Source organism: Scylla paramamosain, chromosome 36 (assembly GCF_035594125.1).
Source record: "Scylla paramamosain isolate STU-SP2022 chromosome 36, ASM3559412v1, whole genome shotgun sequence".
In the NCBI taxonomy this organism is placed as follows: domain Eukaryota; kingdom Metazoa; phylum Arthropoda; class Malacostraca; order Decapoda; family Portunidae; genus Scylla; species Scylla paramamosain.
This window is the reverse complement of record NC_087186.1, coordinates 3,005,449-3,027,727: the sequence shown is the minus strand read 5'-3', so window position 1 is coordinate 3,027,727 and position 22,279 is coordinate 3,005,449. Positions and strand designations below refer to the sequence as shown.

At 38.2% G+C, this 22,279-nt stretch overlaps 1 protein-coding gene across 1 annotated transcript in view; it reads right to left on the bottom strand.

Annotated features, from left to right (window-relative positions):
• The window catches only part of LOC135090827 (putative glucosylceramidase 3), a 62,947-nt gene that overhangs the window by 28,256 nt on the left and 12,412 nt on the right, over positions 1-22,279 (bottom strand). The window contains exon 9 of the mRNA XM_063987915.1: positions 21,649-21,728. Coding sequence (XP_063843985.1) covers positions 21,649-21,728 — 80 coding nt within the window. The remainder of the gene's footprint in view (positions 1-21,648; positions 21,729-22,279) is intronic.

The following is a 22,279-nucleotide window of genomic DNA, read 5'->3' as shown; positions in this document are numbered from 1 at the left end:
ATTGGGAATACTGATTAACTCTTCCATTAAAAAGGTGGACAGAATAGGAGTGAGAGAAAGGAGAAAGTCTTGTGCACTGAGCCCGCGGGAGGAAGGGAGGCATGTAGTTAGCAAGATCAGAACAGTTAGCATGAAAATAGCGGTAGAAAATAGAAAGAGATGCAACATTCCTACGATGAGAAAGAGATTGAAGACAGTCAGCTAGAGAGGAGTTGAAGAGACGAAAAACTTTTTATTCCACCTTGTCTAAAAGAGTGGCATGAGCGGAAATACATCCTCAGGTCCCCACAACTATCAGAGGGACCTCCGCTTAAGAGGAATACTGAGGACGGATTGGAGCAATAGGACAAGATACAGATAAGAGATTGTGATCGGAGGAGCCCAACGGAGAAGAGAGGGTAACAGTATATGCTGAAGGATTACAGGTTAGGAAAAGGTCAAGAATGTTGGGCATATCTCAAAGACGGTCAGGGATACGAAAATGGTGTTGCACTAATTACTCTAAGTCATCGAGGATAGCAACTCCAAATTTTGCTGTTGCCTTGGACATATCAAAAGCTTTTGATAAAGTCTGGCAAAGCTTTGATTTCCAAACTACCCTCCTACGGCTTCTATCCTTCTCTCTGTAACTTTATCTCAAGTTTCCTTTCTGATCGTTCTATTGCTGTGGTAGACGGTCACTGTTCTTCTCCTAAGTCTATTAATAGTGGTGTTCCTCACGGTTCTGTCTTGTCACCCACTCTCTTCTTATTATTCATTAATGATCTTCTAAACCAAACTTCTTGTCCTATCCATTCCTACGCTGATGATACCACCCTGCACTTTTCCACATCTTTTCATAGACGTCCAACCCTTCAGGAGATAAACATTTCACGCAGGGAAGCCACAGAACGCTTGACTTCTGATCTTTTTAAAATTTCTGATTGGGGCAGAGCAAACTCGGTATTGTTCAATGCCTCAAAGACTCAATTCCTCCATCTATTAACTCGACACAACCTTCCAGACAATTATCCCCTCTTCTTCAAAGACACTCAACTGTCCCCCTCTTCTACACTGAACATCCTCGGTTTGTCCTTTGCTTATAATCTGAACTGGAAACTTCACATCTCATCTCTAGCTAAAACAGCTTCTATGAAGTTAGGTGTTCTGAGACGTCACCGCCAGTTTTTTTTTTTTTTTTTCACTTCCCCCTTGCTGCTAACTCTGTACAAGGGCCTAGTCCGTCCATGTATGGAGTATGCTTCACATGTCTGGGGTTTCCACTCACACTGCTCTTCTAGACAGGTGGAATCAAAAGCTTTTCGTCTCATCAACTCCTCCCTTCTAAGTGATTTCAGCCTCTCTCTCACCGCCGTAATGTTGCATCTCTAGCTGTCTTCTACCGCTATTTTCATGGTAACTGCTCTTCTGATCTTGCAAACTACATGCCTTCCCCCCTCCCGTGGCCTCGCTGCACAAAACTTTCTTCTTTCTCTCACCCCTATTCTGTCCACCTCTCTAACGCAAGAGTTAACCAGTATTCTCAATCATTTATCCCTTTCTCTGGTAAACTCTGGAACTCCCTGCCTGCTTCTGTATTTCCACCTTCCTATGACTTCAATTCCTTCAAGTGGGAGGTTTCAAGACACTTACTCATCAGTTTTTGATTACTGCTTTGACCCTTTTATGGGACTGGCATTTCAGTGGGCATTTTTTTTATTGTATTTTTGTTGCCCTTAGCCAGTGTCCTTTCTACACAAAAAAATTATATATATATATATATATATATATATATATATATATATATATATATATATATATATATATATATATATATATATATATATATATATATATATATTACAGTCAGAACCCGAAATCAGCCAAAACTAGTTTCAACTAGTCAGAACTAGTAGTATAATTTATTGTTTGTAAAAACTAGTATTACCTAGGCAAAACTAGTTTCTTAACATAAAGGCTCAGTAAAACACGAAATGTATTTTACACCTAGTTTTACCTACACACTTCAGTCAAAACTAACAATTGTTAAGTTTGGGAAAACTAGGTTAGACTGAAAGTGAAACTGGTGTAGTGCCGGGGAAAACATTTATAAGTAGCATTAGGAAGTGGAGTGAACCATGTGGGGACCATAAGGGTGGGACTCGCTTGACAAACACCGGAAGTGAGGACGCTGGCTTGTCAGTTTTTGTATATTTCAGTCCGCTGTCCTCCTGCATTGACACAGGTTAGTACGTGTGTTGTCCTCTGATATCAGATTATTGCATTGCCGTTTACCTTAATTGTTATTTCTTTGTTAGATGTTACTGAGTCATAGTTTGTAGGGTGGGGGAAAGGGGGGAGGATTCATTCTCATTTACCTGGTTCACTGATTTACTTCACCTTTCAGTTGTTCGTGAGCCATCAATACAACAAGATGGCAACTTGGAGCTCACCTGACCATCCTGAACACCCTCTTGACCACCCTCCTAACCAGGCAGCTGACACTGAATGGGAGACTATGTTTTTACAGACCATACTGAAGTGGGACGTGCAACAAGAATCACACTACAACATACTTACTGCAGAAAAATACGGTTCACTGTTGCAGGAGGTAAAGGAGGCTAAAACTGATAAGAAGAAAACGTCTCTACAGTACAGAAGACTGAAGCAGTTTGATGTCATTGAAATTGGTGGTGTTCAAAAACTGATTGCAAGTAGCAAAAATGACGAAGTTCGTTATTACGTTCCTGCTCCCGAGATTTTTGAAGTCATTAAGACATCTCATGTAGCAATCGGTCATGGTGGTCGAGATAGACTGAAATGTGAAATTAACAGGAAATATGCAAATTTTACAGCCGATATGATAAAGCTCTTCTTGACCATGTGTGAAGTGTGCCAAAGTAAGAAAAATAAAAAGAAAAGAGGACTTGTTTCCAAACCAATCTTACACTCAGAGCTAAATAGTCGGTGTCAAGTGGACTTAATTGATATGCAGACACAAGCAGATGGAAAATATAAATTCATAATGGTTTATCAAGATCATTTAACTAAATTTGTGATACTACGTGCATTGCAATGTAAACGTGCTGAAGAAGTTGCTTATCACCTTGTTGATATTTTTTTTTAACATTTGGAGCACCCTGTATTTTACAGAGTGATAGCGGAAGAGAATTTGTAAATAGTGTTATAACGTCCTTAACTTCTTTGTGGCCAGAGTTGAAAAGTGTGCATGGAAAACCAAGACATAGTCAAAGTCAAGGGTCTGTGGAACGGGCAAATCAAGATATGGAAAATATGTTAAGTGGATGGATGAAAGACAATGATACAGCAAGGTGGTCCGAAGGATTACGCTTTGTACAATTTATAAAGAACAGAGCTTTGTACAGTTTATGAAGAACAGAGAAAAGAACAATTTATGAAGAACAAAAACAAGTGGTCATATCCCTCACCTACTTTTGACATTCAGTACCGTTGTTGAATCTAGTTTTAACTTACACGATTAGATAAAACTAGATTTAACTAGTTAAACTTTGATATTTCTAGTTATATCTAACACATTAAGGTATAACTAGTTTTGCCTAGGTAATACTAGTTGTTCACCAAGACATTGAAAATACCTAGTTAAAACTAGTTTTGACTGATTCCGGGTTTTGACTGTAATATATATATATATATATATATATATATATATATATATATATATATATATATATATATATATATATATATATATATATATATATATATATATATATATATATATATATATATATATATATATATATATATATATATATATATATATATATATACTTGTTTTCTGTTTGTCAGGAAGAATGGAAAATGGTTGTGTTGCCGGACGTGTAATTGGAGTCAAATGACGGTCATGTTATAAGCTATAAATGAATACAGAAAATAAACTATTGTACTTTATGAAACAAATTGTCAACTACAACTATATATATATATATATATATATATATATATATATATATATATATATATATATATATATATATATATATATATATATATATATATATATATAGAAGACAATTTGTTTCATAAAGTACAATAGTATATTTTCGGTATTCATTTATAGCTTGTAACATGACAGTCATTTGACTCCCATCACACGTCCGGCAATACAGCCATTTTCCATTCTTCCTGACAAACAGAAAACAAGTACGAAAACGTTGTTTGCTGCTTGTTTCGCCCAACTGTCAACAAAAACTGCTAATGTAGGGTAAAATTTGCCCTGTGTAACGTTGTCTTTAAATGGAAGTGTATGATAGGATATCCATGTATATAAGTTAATTTTCTTTATGCCATTATTATCATTATTACTACTATTTATCATATATATATATATATATATATATATATATATATATATATATATATATATATATATATATATATATATATATATATATATATATATATATATATATATATATATATATATATATCATCCTGGTGAACTAGCCTACAACTTTGCTATCCTCCATGACCTAGAGCAATTGGTGCAACACCTTACTCGCATTCCTGACCGTCTTGGAGATACGCCCAACATTCTTGACCTTTTCCTGACCTCTAATCCTGCTTATGCTGTTACCCTTTCTTCTCCGTTGGGCTCCTCCGATCACAATCTCATATCTTTATCTTGTCCTATCACTCCAATCCCTCCTCAGGATCCCCCTAAGCGAAGGTGCCTCTGGCGTTTTGCCTCTGCCAGTTAGGGGGACCTGAGGAGGTATTTTGCCGATTTTCCTTGGAATGACTACTGCTCCCGTGTCAGAGACCCGTCTTTGTGTGCTGAGCGCATAACAGAGGTGATAGTGTCTGGCATGGAGGCGTACATTCCTCACTCTTTTTCTCGTCCTAAACCTTCTAAACCTTGGTTTAACACAGCTTGTACTCGTGCTATACATGATAGAGAGGTGGCCCACAAAAGGTACTTAAGCCTTCCATCACCAGAATCTCATGCACTTTATATTTCTGCCCGGAACCATGCAAGTCTGTTCTTCAACTAGCCAAAAACTCCTTCATTAACAGAAAATGTCAAAACCTTTCAAGATCTAACTCCCCTCGTGATTTCTGGCATCTAGCCAAAAATATCTCCAATAACTTTGCTTCTTCTTTCCCTCCTCTACTTCAACCAGATGGCACCACTGTTATCACATCTATTTCTAAAGCTGAACTCTTTGCTCAAACCTTTGCTAAAAACTCTACCTTGAACGATTCTGGGCTTGTTCCTCCCTCTCCTCCACCCTCTGACTACTTCATGCCACGTATTAAAATTCTTCGCAATGATGTTTTCCATGCCCTCGCTGGCCTAAACCCTCGGAAGGCTTATGGACTTGATGGGGTCCCTCCTATTGTTCTCCGAAACTGTGCCTCCGTGCTTGCACCTTGCCTAGTCAAGCTCTTTCAGCTCTGTCTGTCAACATCTACCTTTCCTTCTTGCTGGAAGTTTGCCTACATTCAACCTGTTCCTAAAAAGGGTGACCGTTCTAATCCCTCAAACTACCGTCCTATTACTTTAATTTCCTGCCTATCTAAAGTTTTTGAGTCTATCCTCAACAGGAAGATTCTTAAACATCTATCACTTCACAACATTCTATCTGATCGCCAGTATGGGTTCCGTCAAGGCCGCTCTACTGGTGATCTTCTGGCCTTCCTTACTGAGTCTTGGTCATCCTCTTTTAGAGATTTTGGTGAAACTTTTGCTGTGCCTTGGACATATCAAAAGCTTTTGATAGAGTCTGGCACAAAGCTTTGATTTCCAAACTACCCTCCTACGGTTTCTATCCTTCTCTCTGTAACTTCATCTCAAGTTTCCTTTCTGACCGTTCTATTGCTGCTGTGGTAGACGGTCACTGTTCTTCTCCTAAATCTATTAACAGTGGTGTCCCTCAGGGTTCTGTCCTGTCACCAACTCTCTTCTTATTATTCATTAATGATCTTCTAAACCAAACTTCTTGTCCTATCCACTCCTACGCTGATGATACTACCCTGCACTTTTCCACGTCTTTTCATAGACGTCCAACCCTTCAGGAGGTAAACATAGCATGCAGGAAAGCCACAGAACGCCTGACTTCTGATCTTTCTAAAATTTCTGATTGGGGCAGAGCAAACTTGGTATTGTTCAATGCCTCAAAAACTCAATTCCTCCATCTATCAACTCGACACAACCTTCCAGACAACTATCCCCTCTTTTTCAATGACACTCAACTGTCTCCCTCTTCTACACTGAACATCCTCGGTCTGTCCTTTACTTATAATCTGAACTGGAAACTTCACATCTCATCTCTAGCTAAAACAGCTTCTATGAAGTCAGGTGTTCTGAGACGTCTCCGCCAGTTTTTCTCACCACCCCAGCTGCTAACTCTGTACAAGGGCCTTATCCGTCCATGTATGGAGTATGCTTCACATGTCTGGGGGGGTTCCACTCATACTGCTCTTCTAGACAGGGTGGAATCAAAAGCTTTTCGTCTCATCAACTCCTCTCCTTTAACTGACTGTCTTCAGCCTCTCTCTCACCGCCGCAATGTTGCATATCTAGCTGTCTTCTACCGCTATTTTCATGCTAACTGCTCTTCTGATCTTGCTAACTGCATGCCTCCCCTCCTTCCGCGGCCTCGCTGCACAAGACTTTCTTCTTTCTCTCACCCCTATTCTGTCCACCTCTCTAACGCAAGAGTTAACCAGTATTCTCAATCATTCATCCCTTTCTCTGGTAAACTCTGGAACTCCCTGCCTGCTTCTGTATTTCCACCTTCCTATGACTTAAATTCCTTCAAGAGGGAGGGTTCAAGACACTTATCCACTAATTTTTGACCACTGCCTTGATCCTTTTACGGGACTGGCATTTCAGTGGGCATTTTTTTTTATTGATTTTTGTTGTCCTTGACCAGTGTCCTTCTTACATAAAAAAAAAAAAAAACCCTGGAGTTGACAAAAGCACAGGTTCAGGGATCACCAGAACATACACACCCACAGCATACACACCAGACCGGCAAAAGAGGCACACGGTTACTGCAAAACAGTCCAAAATAAATAAAAAATGCACAAAACAAAAATATATATGCCTAGGGAAAAAAAAAATGTATAAAATGCAAGAAAATGCAGTATATAAAAATGTTAAACATAGGCAAAAAGACATTAATTGTGGTTGTATGTGTTGAAGGATGCGTGTATAGCCGTGGCTAATGGTATAACACCAAAAAGGCACAGCACAATGAAAAAGCAATAAACATAAAAGCCTAAGAAAAATAGAGGATGATGCACAAAATGGCGGCACGATTTGAAACAGCCAATCAGAGACCGGGATAAGGCACCGCGGCCAATCATTATTTTATCATTAAACCCAGCTGTGAACTCACTAAACGTTTCCCTTTGTGTCTCACAACACAAGGGGGCAGTCACAGCCTGCCCTCTAAAGACAACTCTCTTCCCATAAAAGGGTCAAAGCAGTGGTCAAAAATTGGTGGATAAGTGTCTTGAAACCTTCCTCTTGAAGGAATTCAAGTCATAGGAAGGTGGAAATACAGAAGCAGGCAGGGAGTTCCAGAGTTTACCAGAGAAAGGGATAAATGATTGAGAATACTGGTTAACTCTTGCGTTAGAGAGGTGGACAGAATAGGGGTGAGAGAAAGAAGAAAATTTTGTGCAGCGAGGCCACGGGAGGAGGGAAGGCATGTAGTTTGCAAGATCAGAAGAGCAGTTACCATGAAAATAGCGGTAGAAGACAGCTAGAGATGCAACATTACGGCGGTGAGAGAGAGGCTGAAATCACTTAGAGGGGAGGAGTTGATGAGACGAAAAGCTTTTCATTCCACCTGTCTAGAAGAGCAGTGTGAGTGGAAACCCCAGATATGTGAAGCATACTCCATACATGGACGGACTAGGCCCTTGTACAGAGTTAGCAGCAAGGGGGAAGTGAAAAAAAAAAAAAAAACTGGCGGTAACGTCTCAGAACACCTAACTTCATAGAAGCTGTTTTAGCTAGAGATGAGATGTGAAGTTTCCAGTTCAGATTACAAGCAAAGGACAAACCGAGGATGTTCAGTGTAGAAGAGGGGGACAGTTGAGTGTCTTTGAAGAAGAGGGGATAATTGTCTGGAAGGTTGTGTCGAGTTAATAGATGGAGGAATTGAGTTTTTGAGGCATTGAACAATACCAAGTTTGCTCTGCCCCAATCAGAAAATTTAGAAAGATCAGAAGTCAGGCGTTCTGTGGCTTCCCTGCGTGATATGTTTACCTCCTGAAGGGTTGGACGTCTATGAAAAGACGTGGAAAAGTGCAGGGTAGTATCATCAGCGTTGGAGTGGATAGGACAAGAAGTTTGGTTTAGAAAAACTGTAAACTAGGGTCCTCACAGCTCCCTGTGGAAAGTGATTACCTTACGCCTGCCCCTACCAGTGTTTCTCCTTTCTGAAGCTGCAACAGCCCCAAGCCTACTACACCTTATCCAGTTGGGTTGTGTTATAACTTTTCTTTATTTATTGGGGCCGAGTTAGCTTAACTCACTTAAGTTTGTGCCCACTCCTGATACTGTTATTTTACCATTTTGTCTTTTTGTATTTGTGTACCGATTTTTTTTGGAAGTGTATGCCTTTACAAATGTAAGTTCATTTTGTATAGCAAAGCAGTGTGTACTTAATTTTTGTCATATTTTGCCAGCAGTTGCTTATATATATATATATATATATATATATATATATATATATATATATATATATATATATATATATATATATATATATATATATATATATATATATATATATATATATATATATATATATATATATATATATATATATATATTTTTTTTTTTTTTTTTGTCACTTGTTTTACATTTTAAAAACTATTAAGAACATAAGAAATAAGGGAAGCTGCAAAAAGCGACCTTGCTTACACGTTGTAGTCACTGTATGAAATATGCCTACCTATTTCCACCTATCATCCCCATCCATAAACCCGTATAATCTTCTCTTAAAGCTCCCTAATGTCTTAGCACTAACAACCTGATTACTGAGTCCATTCCACTCATCTACCACTCTATTTGCGAACCAATTTCTTCCTGTCTCTTTCCTAAACCTAAATTTTTCGAGCTTGAACCTGTTTTTTCTTGTTCTATCCTGGTTGCTGATCTTAGAATTTTGTTTACATCCCACTTGTTGTAACCCTTATACCACTTCTATCAGGTCCCCTCTTAACTTACGCGTCTTTAAAGAATGTAAATTTAACAGCTTCAGTCTCGCCTCGTAAGGAATACTACTCATCCCCTGTACCCTTTTAGTCATTCCTTTCTGTACTGGTTCTAATAGACCTATATATTTCCTGTAATGTGGGGACCAGAGCTACACAGCGTAGTATAGATGAGGTCTGACCAGCGCCAAGTATAACGTTAATATTACTTCGGGCCTTCTACTTTTAACACTCCTAAAAAATGAACCCTAATACCCTGTTTACCCTGTTTCTGGCCTCTATGCATTGTTTTCCTAGACGGAGTTCACAGCCAACTATAACTCCAAAATCTTTCTCGTACCCTGTACCTACCAGAATTTCGTTGTTTAATGTGTAACTACTGTGTGGATTTCCTCTACCTACGCTAAGTACTTCGCAATTTTTTTTTTTTATATTAAACTGCATTTCCCATCTTTCCGTCTATTCATTCATCCTTTCTAAATCTGCCTGCAAGGCGATGGCATCCGATTCTGTCCTAATTAATCTAGTTATTTTTGTGTCATCCACAAATATACTAACATCACTACTAATTCCACTATCTAAGTCATAGATATATTTAAAAAAACAACAGTGACTAATACTGATCCCTGTGGCACCACACTTGCCTTTACCATTATTTCACTCACTGCTTTAAGCCTTGTATGTTTCAAGATGACTATACTTAATTTAGTAGCAATTTCTTGCGTGCCTTTGGAGCTTCACGGACTCACGGTTCCTTTCTTTGGGCTTTTCATTATGGTGAGTCGCTTACCACGCAGCTCGGAAATGTAGGTCACATGGTCGGTCAGGTCAAGTTCATGCTACCGAGTACGCATGTGATGCTATTGCATTTTTGGAGTCTGTAAACTGGATACAAAATGGTCAAATGAGTCTAGATAAACTACAAGTCTTCTTAGAACTCACAAGTTATGTTAATTAACTTACTCCTCGGGAAAGACGTGTTGCTTCCATTATTGAGATTAAACCCACTGACTCTCTTTTTGATTTTGCCATGAAAATCAGTAATAAATTACATGAATTGCCTCACGCTCATAGCTTGTCACCTATTGTAAATGATTCATCTCCTGCACCTTCACCACTTCAGACACCTCCCCTTCATCGTATTTCGTCTCAAGTGTTGCCTTTGTCCCCGTGTTCAGCTTTTTCATGCACTTATTATCGCAAAAATGGTCAAACTTAAGAAAAAAAACTCACGTCTGCTCGTTCATCGCCTCCACCCGAGCATGACACAACTTCTAAGTAATGTGCCTTCAAAGCAGCTTTCAAGTCAATCTCGTCCTAAACCTTACCTGATCGACGTGCCCATTTTCATTCCTCTGCTCCTACACGATATACGCGCTCACCATATCCGCCCCCGAGACCTAGTATGTCTCTTGAGTGTCCTGTCCGCTTCCACTCCTCTGCTCAGACACGGTATACTCGCTCACCATCTCCGGCCCCGAGACCTCGAATATCTCCTGAGCGTCCATCTAAATTTTTTCTTGTTCCTGGTCCAAGGAACCACATAACAGAGGAATGTTTCAAAATTCTAGAATGACAGCAAGAGCAAGTTGTAACGGCCTCTCCATGAGATTTTCAGAGCCGTCAAACTTAACGCGGGAAAGATTAGTGCTGTCTTTTCCAGAGCACTCTCTAACTCTTCCCAATGTCATTGCTGCCTTTCAAAGTAAGCAAGTTTACCAGTGCTTTTTTTTTGGCACTCCTCTTTCCTTGGAAGTTGACATTGGTGCTTCTTGTAATCTCTTGAGTATCCAGATTTATTCCAAATTTAAAGACATTTAACTTTTCCTTACAGCCTGCTGATAATAATCTCTTCATTGTACAAGGTTCTTCCTTACAAGTCCTTGGTACAATTGTTCTCCCCTTGTCTCTTGCCAAAAATTCACCACTATCTGAAGCAAATTTTTTTGTAACTTCTGATTTTGTTCTCAAAAGCGATAGTCTATTGAGACTTTATTCGCTTGTGACTTATGGTATTGATGTTTTTCCTCATCATCATGCTATTTCATATGAGGATATTATTATCTATGCAATGGACATTCCAGCATCACTCTTAACCTCTAAACCTCCTGTTCACACTTTAAAATATTTACGAACCACAGATCACGGTTTTTCATTGTCTGATTTCACAGAGTCGAAACTTTGTCTCTATTGTGGATGTCTGTTCTGCCTTTGTGATTGGGGATCAGCGAGTGGGCCCCATGAGTGCTGTTCGCCTTCCCATTCGCGTGGCAAATGCGTCTGTTGACTCCTGTATTTTATCTTTATTTTTTCCTGTGACCGAGAAGATCATGTAACTGATGCCTTGGTGACTATCCTAACTGGTACCCCAATTTCTCTCAAGAACGGCGTACTTACTGGTTCTTTTGAGGTCTTCGACAGTAGGTCCTTTGATGAATCTCCACATCTTATTGCTTCTGTTTCTCCTTATACAGATATTTCTCATGATATTGCTGATCTCATTTCTTAGCTTTCAGCTCATGTTAAGGTGTTGGATTTCCCAACAGCAAAGTCTCGTCTCCATGATTGCTAGTCAAATATAAATCGCCTTGGTGTCACAGACCGTATTGCGCATCACATTCGGTTAAGATCTGATACACGTCCTTCTTTTGTGCCTTCCTTTCGTTTTCCTCACAGTCAGCGTGCTGTTATTCAGGATTTAGTTCATGGAATGCTGAAAGACTATCATACAAGAATCACACTCTCCATGGAACTCACCGCTGTTTTTGGTTCTAAAGAAAGACGTTCTTTTCATACTGTAGTTGATTTTCGGAAAGTTAACTCTGTGATCGTCCCTGATCATTATCCTCTTCCTGTTTTAAGTTACCTTCTGCAGTCTATTGGGAAAGATAACACTGTATTCACTGCTCTTGACCTCAAATCAGGTTTTGGCAAATTCCACTAGAATTTGAACATGAGATTACTTCCTTTTCTTCAGGTCATTATGAGTGGTTCCGTGCCCCAATGCGTTTACGTAACTCGCCCCTAACTTGCTAGCGACTTGTTAATAGTCTTTTTGAAGGTCTCATTGGCGATGGTTTGTTTGTATACCTTGATGATTTGATCTTAGTGTCTCGTGATCTTGAGTCTCACTTTGATAAATTCGAACTTGTTTTGCAAAAATTTCAAAAAGCAGGGCTTAAACTTAACCTGCCAAAGTGTAAATTCCTTCGCTCACGCACTGACTTTTTAGGTCATATAGTTGACAAGGATGGCATTCACACTACTGATGCTAAAGTTGGAACAGTTCAAGATTTTCCTATCCCGAAGTCAATAAACCACATGCGTTCTTTCCTCGGTCTGATGAGTTATTACCGTGCATTCATCAGAGAATTTGCATCCATTGCAAATTCTCATGCGCTTTCTCAAAAAGGATGTCTCTTTCATATGGCACGACGCCCAGCAAACTAGCTTTGACCGATTCAAACATGCACTTACTCATGCTTCAGTCCTTGCCTTTCCATGTTACAGTCTGCTATTTACATACTCCACCGATGCAAGTGCCTTAAGAGTAGGCGCTTTTCTAATGCAGCAGACTGAGAGTTCTTTTTCTCAGATCATTGCGTATGCCAGCCGTATCCTGATTGGTGCTGAGTCTTGCTATTCAGTTACTCATCTATAGGCTTTGGCACTGGTATGGGCTTTACGCCATTTTCGTGACATCATCTATGGCTACCAATTGACTGTTTATACTGATCATGCTTCACTTTTTCAAGGGTAAAAAATTATCAGATCATCTCGCCAGATGGTTTGTCAAAGTTGATCAATTTAAACCGACGATCAAGTATTTGCCCGGTAAAGCAAATGTAACTGCAGATGCTCTCTCTTTAAGTGTTGCTGTTGCTTCTATGTCAGAAATTACTAATTTCTCATTAGAGGAACTTTGCTGCCTATCGTCAAGACCCTTTATGGTCTGCTGTGGTATATGCCTTAGAATCGGGTGATGAGTCTGTTTTACCCAAGTTGCATATACCTTTGTCTCTATGAGCAAATAGTGACGTTTGTTTATGAGCAAACAGTGACGCAACTTGTCATCCCTACTTTAATTTCATCTGTGCTTCAGCTCATTCATGACGCTCCCCAGTCTTGTCATCCAGGCCGTGAAAAATCTTTAACAATAATTCGTAAGTGTTATTACTGGCCTACGATGAGCCTTGACATCACAAATTAGGCAGCGCAATGTTTTCTTGTGCACAAACTAAAGGAATACTCATACAGCTCCTATGCTTGAATATCCGACTCCTGCTGGTCCTTTTGTTACTCTTGGACCTTCTGCTATTACCTTGCAGTCATCAAGAATCTTTTTATGTTCTAGTCTGCGTTGATCATTTCAGTCGCTTTGTTATTCTTGCACCTTTGCCCAACAAATCTGCTACAGCTGTGGCCCATGATTTAGTGTCCCACTTCCTTTGTTCATTCACTACACCTTCAGTTTTGCTTTCTGATAATGGGTCAGAGTTTAAGAATGAGGTACTTAATACCATTTGCCAGCTGTACAGAATTTCTTAATGCGTTATTACTGCTCACCATCCAGCTTCTAATATACTTGTGGAACTGACTAATAGAAAAATTTTGGAGATCCTACGGCATGTTGCAGGTAAACTCCATGAGTCATGGGAAGATTGGCTTCCGCATGTAGCTGCTTCCATTAATGAATCTGTGAATTCGTCTACGGAAAAGGCTCCTCACTACATTGTGTTTGGCGAAGAGAAATGTCTCCTTAACGACATACTAGTAACCACACGTGTGCCACTGTATTCCGCTGATGACTATGCTCAGTCTCATATCCGCACGTTTCAGACTATCCATGCGCCTGTGTGAGAAAGACTACAGGCTTAACGTGCGGAAATTATTAGTTGGCAGCACAGTACAAGCCACGCCTGTGTCCCTTGGTATAGGTGACATTGTCTTTAAGGTCACTGTATTCTGTTGATGACTATGCTCATTCTCATATCCGCACGTTTCAGACCATCCATGCGTCTGTGCGAGAAAGACTAGGTTTCACGTGCGGGAATGATTAGTCAGCAGCACAGTACAGCTACGTCCGTGTCCATTGTATTAGTGACACTGTCTTTAAGGCCTCACCTCTGCGTCAGTCTAAATTAGAACCTAAATTTTCAGGCCCTTTTCTCATTACAGAGAACCTTTTTGGTAATAAATTTAAAATTTTTCATCCAAATCTTAATAATTCAGAAGTTGTCCATGTTTACAGGTTGAAAAAGGCTCGGGTCCCCACCTCCTTCTTGTGCTTCTCAATTGCCTCAGTCTCCACCTGTCTCTCATACTTCTGTTCATCCTGTCCCTACACATTCCTATCATCTCCGTAGTAGGGCTATGTAATTTTTTGGGGGGGAACCTCATTTTATATTTATCACGTACTTTTTGTTTATCTGTTTTTGCTGTCCCATGGGTTTGTCTTTGTTGTGCCCCTGGGAGGGATTATTATTTTTTATGCCTTATGTTAGGATTACATTGATTACTGTTTTTGTGCTGTCCTGCAGTGATTTCTTTTTATCCTGCAGGAGGGATATTTTCATAATATTTTTGTTTATTTATATCATTATTATGTCCGTTTATTGTATCATCCTGTGTGTCTTATAAAGATAAGTTCACTATATATCCATATCCATGTAGCTTTTCCTTACTATTATTATTTCATTTTATGTTATTTTCTGAATTTAGTCATTATTATTATTCTTGCGGCTTATGGTATTTTCTATGCATTTTTTTTTTTTATGTGTTTGCATTTCCATATTTGTCTTCCCTTCATTTATTAGTGTGCCTTACAAGGGTAAGCACACTCCATGTGCATGTATCCATATTATATATATATATATATATATATATATATATATATATATATATATATATATATATATATATATATATATATATATATATATATATATATATATATATATATATATATATATATATATATATATATATATATTTTTTTTTTTTTTATTTATTTATTTATTTATTTATTTTTATTTTTTTTTTTATGTGCTTTGCCACTTTTTTTTTTTTTTTTTCGCTGCGGGGTCGCAGCATAAGTGTGGCCGAGCTGTATGATAGGATGTCCATGTACATAAGTTAATTTTCTTTATACCATTATTATCATTATTACTACTATTTATCATAAATATATTTAATTTGTATGTACAACGCCTCTCGTTCCCCTTTTGTTTCTGATCACTCCATAGGTGGCGCCACTTGGGCCTTTCAGTCAGCGGCTGGCATCTGGGCCATTAAGGTTTACTCTGTACTTGGCAGTTTGTTATTATACTGGGAGATATTTTACGAAGTGTTTGCTGTTATCCCTGGATTCGGATATTACCACGTGTGCTAGCTCAACCCCCTGCCACAAGTGTTATCAGTGAAAGCAGATAGCATGTGATGCAATAGAAAGAAAATGGGCACAGACGTAAAAGGGTGAACGAGAAGCATTACGAGTTACTACTAGTAGAGCGAGATGTGAAATGTGAAAGAATGCAGTATTCTAAATAGAAAAGTTACTTTCTTTAGCCGTGAAATTTTTGGCAGGTGGAGTTATCAAGTCCCGTTACCGTAATGTTAATCAAAAGGCTTGCCAGTCAATAAATTTAATTCCAACAGACGGCAAATCTTATCCATGTGCATAACAGCAAATCCAGGAGAACGATGTTATCAATATAATAATGACCGTGTTATGTTCAGTGCATTTATGTAATAAACAATATCTCCAATATGTCCACAACAGCCCTTGCCACAGAATAGCCACAAAAAAAATCTTGCCATCTGCAAGTCATTCTGTAATTGCATTTTTTTATTTTTTTTTTATTTCGGACTCTGCATTTGTGTTATTTGTTGATATCAGGACATTTTGATCTCACCTTTGTTTTTATTTTATTTATTTATTATTATTATTATTTTTTTTTTTTTTTCGTAAGTAGTATTAACCTTATTCTTCAAACACGCAGCTTCGGTCAATGCACTGCAGTCTCTGTTATAAACGCATCGACATGACCAGACACTTAATTTGTCTAATTCACATTTTCCGTGAAATTCAGAAACCTCTGACGCGAATGTAAAATTTCTTTTTTTGATCTGACTTAATTAACTCAAAAAAAAAAAAAAAAAAGAACTTGAGAATGGCTTGCACGAGGGCACAATACTGCCTTCTGTCCATTGTGTAGACTATAGATCATTACTAAACAAACAATGTGTGTGATATATATATATATATATATATATATATATATATATATATATATATATATATATATATATATATATATATATATATATATATATATATATATATATATATATATATATATATATATATATATATATATATATATATATATATATATATATATATATATATATATATATATATATATATATATATATATATATATATATATATATATGTGTGTGTGTGTGTGTGTGTGTGTGTGTGTGTGTGTGAAATTGAAGGTATAGAAAATCAGTGGAGAAATTTGGGTGTCATCATATGGGAAAATTAAACATCAACAGTTGGTTCCTGGAGTGAAATTAAGCATTATACAGACTCTGCTGGTGTACAGCCCTTCAAAGAACTTTCTTCACTTGCTATTATTTTGTTACCATTTCCGCGCTCAAATGCAGGAGTGGAGAGACTAGTTAGTGAAATGAATCTTGTAAAGTCTAAATTAAGAAATACACTTAGCACAAAAAAAAAAAAAAAAACTACTTGTGCATTACTTGCTATAAGGAGCAGCTTGCAAAGACTGGGGAAAAGTTCCAGAATGTTCGAGTTTCCAGTTGACGTGTAAAAAAAAAACAAAAAAAACAGGTACTAGCGAAGTGTATTTGCCTAAGAATAGAAACATCACTGAACTTGCAGAAGGAACCACTAATAGTTCACACGATCAGGAATATAAGGGTAGTGATGAAGAATTTGAAGTGGACTTTTTTTTCGCTTGTAAATGTAAGTATCAAACAAATATTTAATACTTAGTATAATATTTATATGTGTGTCCATTATTAGCCCTTAGACATGTATACGTGTTGAGAGGTACTTATGTTCCAAGTAATCTGGATTATGAAAATTTTGTTTGGCGAAATTTATTAATATCGTGTAGGTACAACGAAACATCACACATAAATCTTTAATATGCAGCGCGTTTTGTAAAATAGCGTGTTTCCAGCAAATTAGCTGCGCGTTTTGGGTAAAGGGGGATGAGAATACTGAAACGGACTATAGTTTTCCACCTTACATGTTACTATAATATTGGCCATACGGCTGGCATCGTTTTTACTGCTCTCTTGGTGTTTAAGGTAAGTTTATTATTATTATTATTATTATTATTATTATTATTATTATTATTATTATTATTATTATTATTATGTAGGACGGACTTCGGAGCACCCACTCATAAGAACATATGAACATAAGAAATAAGAGAAGCTGCAAGAAGCGACCAAGCTTACACGTGGCAGTCTCTCTAGTGCCCTAACACTAACTACATGATTACTGAGTCCGTTCCATTCATCTACCACTCTATTTGAGAACCATTTTTTTCCTATCTCCTTCCTAAACCTAAATTTTTTAAGCTTGAACCCGTTATTTCTTGTTCTACCCTGGTTGCTGATCCTAAGAATTTTGCTTACATCTCCCTTGTTATAACCCTTATACCACTTAAAGACTTCTATCAGGTCCCCTCTTAACCTACGTCTCTCTAAAGAATGTAAATTTAACAGCTTCAACTTCGCCTCGTAAGGAATACTCCTCATCGCCTGTATCCTTTTAGTCATTCTCCTCTGTACTGATTCTAATAGACCTATATCTTTCCTGTAATGTGGGGACCAGAACTGCACAGCGTAGTCTAGATGAGGTCTGACCAGCGCCAAGTATAACTTTAATATTACTTCCGGCCTTCTACTTTTAACACTCCTAAAAATGAATCCTAGTACCCTATTTGTCTTGTTTCAGGCTTCTATGCACTGTTTCCCTAGACGGAGTTCAGAGCTGACTATAACTCCTAAATCTTTCTCGTACCCTGTACCTACCAGAGTTTGGTTGTTTAACGTGTACCTATTGTGTGGGTTTCCTCTACCTACGCTAAGCACTTTGCATTTATTGATATTAAATTGCATTTGCCATCTATCCGTCCATTCATTCATTCTATCTAAGTCTGCCTGCAAGGCGACGGTATCCGATTCTGACCTAATTAATCTACCTATCTTTGTCACTACTAATTCCACTATCCAACTCATTGATATATATTAGAAATAACAATGGTTCTAATACTGATCCCTGTGACACCCCACTAATTACATGACCCCACTCGGATTTCGAGCCGTTTATTACCACTCTCTGTCGCCTGTTACCAAGCCATGACCCTATCCAGCCTAACACCTTCCCATCTATCCCGTCTGCCCTAACCTTTCTCAGGAGCCTTTGATTGGGTACCTTGTCAAATGCTTTACTAAAGTCCAGATATAAGATATCATAACTATCACCATTATCTACTGCCTCGTACACCTTACTGTAAAAACTTAACAAGTTTGTCAGGCAAGACTTCCCCTTCGTGAAGCCATGCTGTGATTTATCAAGTTATGTTTGTCTAAATGTTCCCTAATGTTCCTCACTATTATTGACTCTAACATTTTACCTACAACTGAAGTTAAGCTGACAGGTCTATAATTAGACGCTAAAGTTTTATCTCCTTTCTTAAAGATGGGTACTAAATTAGCCTGCCTCCACATTACTGGTACCCCACCCGACTCCAGTGATTTCCTAAAGACCGAAACTAACGGCTCACTAATAATCTCTTTACATTCCTTAAGCACTCTGGGATATATTTCATCAGGTCCTGGTGTCTTGAATTTTTTAGCCTATCTATCTCCTGTTCCACTCTCTCCCTAGTTATGGAAATATCTGTCAGCTTCTCATTCTCATCTGCTCTAAACACCTGTTCACTATCTGGCATATCCTGCATGTTTTCCTGGGTGAAGACAGTTAAAAAATAATCATTCAGAAGTTTACTTATCTCCTCCCCAGAACTAACCAGCTCCCCATCTGCTGCCTTTAATGGACCTAGAGTATCCTTATTCTTCGTCCTGTATACCTGATAAAATCCCTTGGGGTCCGTCTTCGCCTGGCTGGCTATCTTTAATTCATAATTGTCCTTAGCTTTCCTGGTTAACTTCCTGGCTGTTCTAACTAATTCATTATATTGTGTCCTTAAAACTTCTTCACCTGCCCTTAATCTCTTATATATACTTCTCTTACGCCCTATATAATGCTTTAACCTAGCAGTCATCCATTTAGGGTCATTTTTTTGTGATCTTATTGTTCTGTACGGGATATTTGCTAACTGACCTGTATGAACTTTATCTACGAAATATTTATACAATTTATCTACATTTACTTCACCTAATCCCCTCATCTCGTCCCCAACCATCCTCTGCACTCCCTCATCTACTCGCCTCGACCTTACCTCTCTCATTTCAGCATGACCTGACATTCCAACATACTCACACCTGTCCCCTTCCTCTTTCCTCCTCCGTTCCGGACACATCCTCCCTCCTCTTGTCCTACACCCTCACGCCTCACCTCACCCCTCTCATCCTGCCTTATCTCTCTGAACTCCGTCCCTGACCTGACCTCATCCTGCATCCTTTCCCAGTCCACTCCTTGGAGGTACCTTTTTAATTCTTCAAAACATACTTTCCTAAAGTCAGGTATTTTACTAGTGTTTTTGTTTCTAACAGTTTCTTCCCATTCTAAATTGTACCTAATTTCCCTATGGTCACTGTTACCTAGCTGTCATCCAACCTCTTCCTGCGTGACTGCTTCCTCCCTGTTAGTAAGAATTAAATCTAGAATATTATTCCCCCTTGTGGGTTCTACGACTACCTGTTTAAAAAAAAAAATATCCCGAATTACCTTAAGAAATTCCTCTGCTTCCTTGTTATCCACAATCAGATTTCAGTCGATATTTCTAAAACTAAAATCTCCTACCACACATACCTGACTGTATCTGCCTGCTCTATTTAATTCCTGCCACAGTGAGGTGTTAATTTCCTCTGTACTGGTCGGTGGTCTGTAAACTAGTACTACTGACTGCGATCCTTCCTTAATATCTACCCATATCGACTCTGCTTTGTTATCTGTTTTAATTCTATTGTTCATACAACACTGTAATGTGTCCCTAACGTATAACGCGACGCATCCTCCTCCTGCTTTCCCTTTCTTTATAGAACATTGTATACCCATCTAGCTTAACCTCTGGATTAAATACTTTTCCTGACATATCTGACCAAGTTTCAGTTAAAGCAATGATATCAAATTTCTCTACACTCGCTATTCCTCTAAGCAAGTCTATTTTATTCAGAATACTTCTACAGTTTGTGTAGTAAACACTTAAGCTATTTCTCACCATCCCTGAGCTAGCTACCTTTCTAGATTTAACTAATTTGCCCCTAGCCTTCTCCTCGCTACCCCTTCTTCCCTCCCGACTAACGAAAAAAGTGCTGGAGTGCAGTTACTCGTACCTCCCGCTCGAGTGTTTCGGGCAAAACACGAACACCCTGGCGTGACAAATGCACTATTCAGTGTGCTTGTGTCGACTCCCATCTTGGGAGCGGACACTATCCCTTTTTTTGTCAGAGTTTAGTATACTATGGTGCTTCTTTGAGTTTTTGTTGTCTAAATGCGACTGGCCCCTATTTTGTGTTACTGTCTGTCTCTGCAGCCAAACTATATTTTTCGCACGTGCTTCGTGTTTGTCTTTCTTCTATTTCACCAAACTCATCACGGTTAGAGAGGAGTTTATATTAGAGAAATCGAAGATTGATTAAACTCGAAGCAGTGCCCTAATATTTAATTATTAAGATATTATGGTCTAGCCTAAGTGTGTCTTATTTGTGTCTGTCTTTCCTGTGGATGTGTACTTGCAAGTCCTTTTTCAGCAAGTGTGAGAAATTTTCGTTGTGTTTTCTTTGTGGGTTGTCTAGGCTGGCGACCTAAAGGCTATAGCTGTTTGCTTACCTATGAAATGTCTCTATTCATGTAGTAATTTGCCCCATATTGGGTTGCAAAGGTGGTAGCCTAGCGAAAGCTGACCAGAAAGAGGGGCTGGTCCTGGTCGTAACACTTAGTTTGTACGAACTATATTGATATGCTTATAATATGCTACTTTGTGGTGTTTTCTATTGTTGTACGGTTAATATATATATATTTGTTCGGTTCTGGTTCTGAGTCTAATTTGGAATTATTGTTTTTTTTAAGCTAGTAATCTGTATTAAAAAATATATTCTGGATTTAAACTAACCGTTACAAAAGTCCTTAAAAAGTATATGATATGTATCACATGCGCATAGTCACACACACAGACAAGTAAGTAATATTAAAGCAGAAATTTCTTTAAAACTTACGTCGATGATGTTGGCAGCATAGCTCTCTGCCCTATACCAGTCGCCGAGAATCACACGCTCGCCAGGTGCAGCGTCCCACCCTGTAGAATGATGCAAATGTTCCGGTCATCATGAACTTGTATTATTTAAGGATGAATTTTCTTCCCTCCATCAGGCCACCACCAACCAGAATATTCACCCGTCATGTGCCCTGGTTAAGGATGAACTATGGGAATTATACAGCAGCAGACTTAGGACTTGTGTGAGGGCAATACTTTTTGTGAGGACACCGGCCAACCGCGTGACCCATAACGTAACTCTTTTCTAACTTTCACTGCCATTGTGGGTGCGTCAATATCTCTGCAAATGACAGACATCCCTGTGTGCCTTTCACGCCCCACAGGCGTTATTCATTACTATACGTTTATTATATATATATATATATATATATATATATATATATATATATATATATATATATATATATATATATATATATATATATATATATATATATATATATATATATATATATATATATATATATATATATATATATATATATATATATATATATATAAAATTGGAGTCTACACATGACACCTTGCGGGAATAAACCTGCACATCCATGTAGCTGGGGAGATCACAGGTC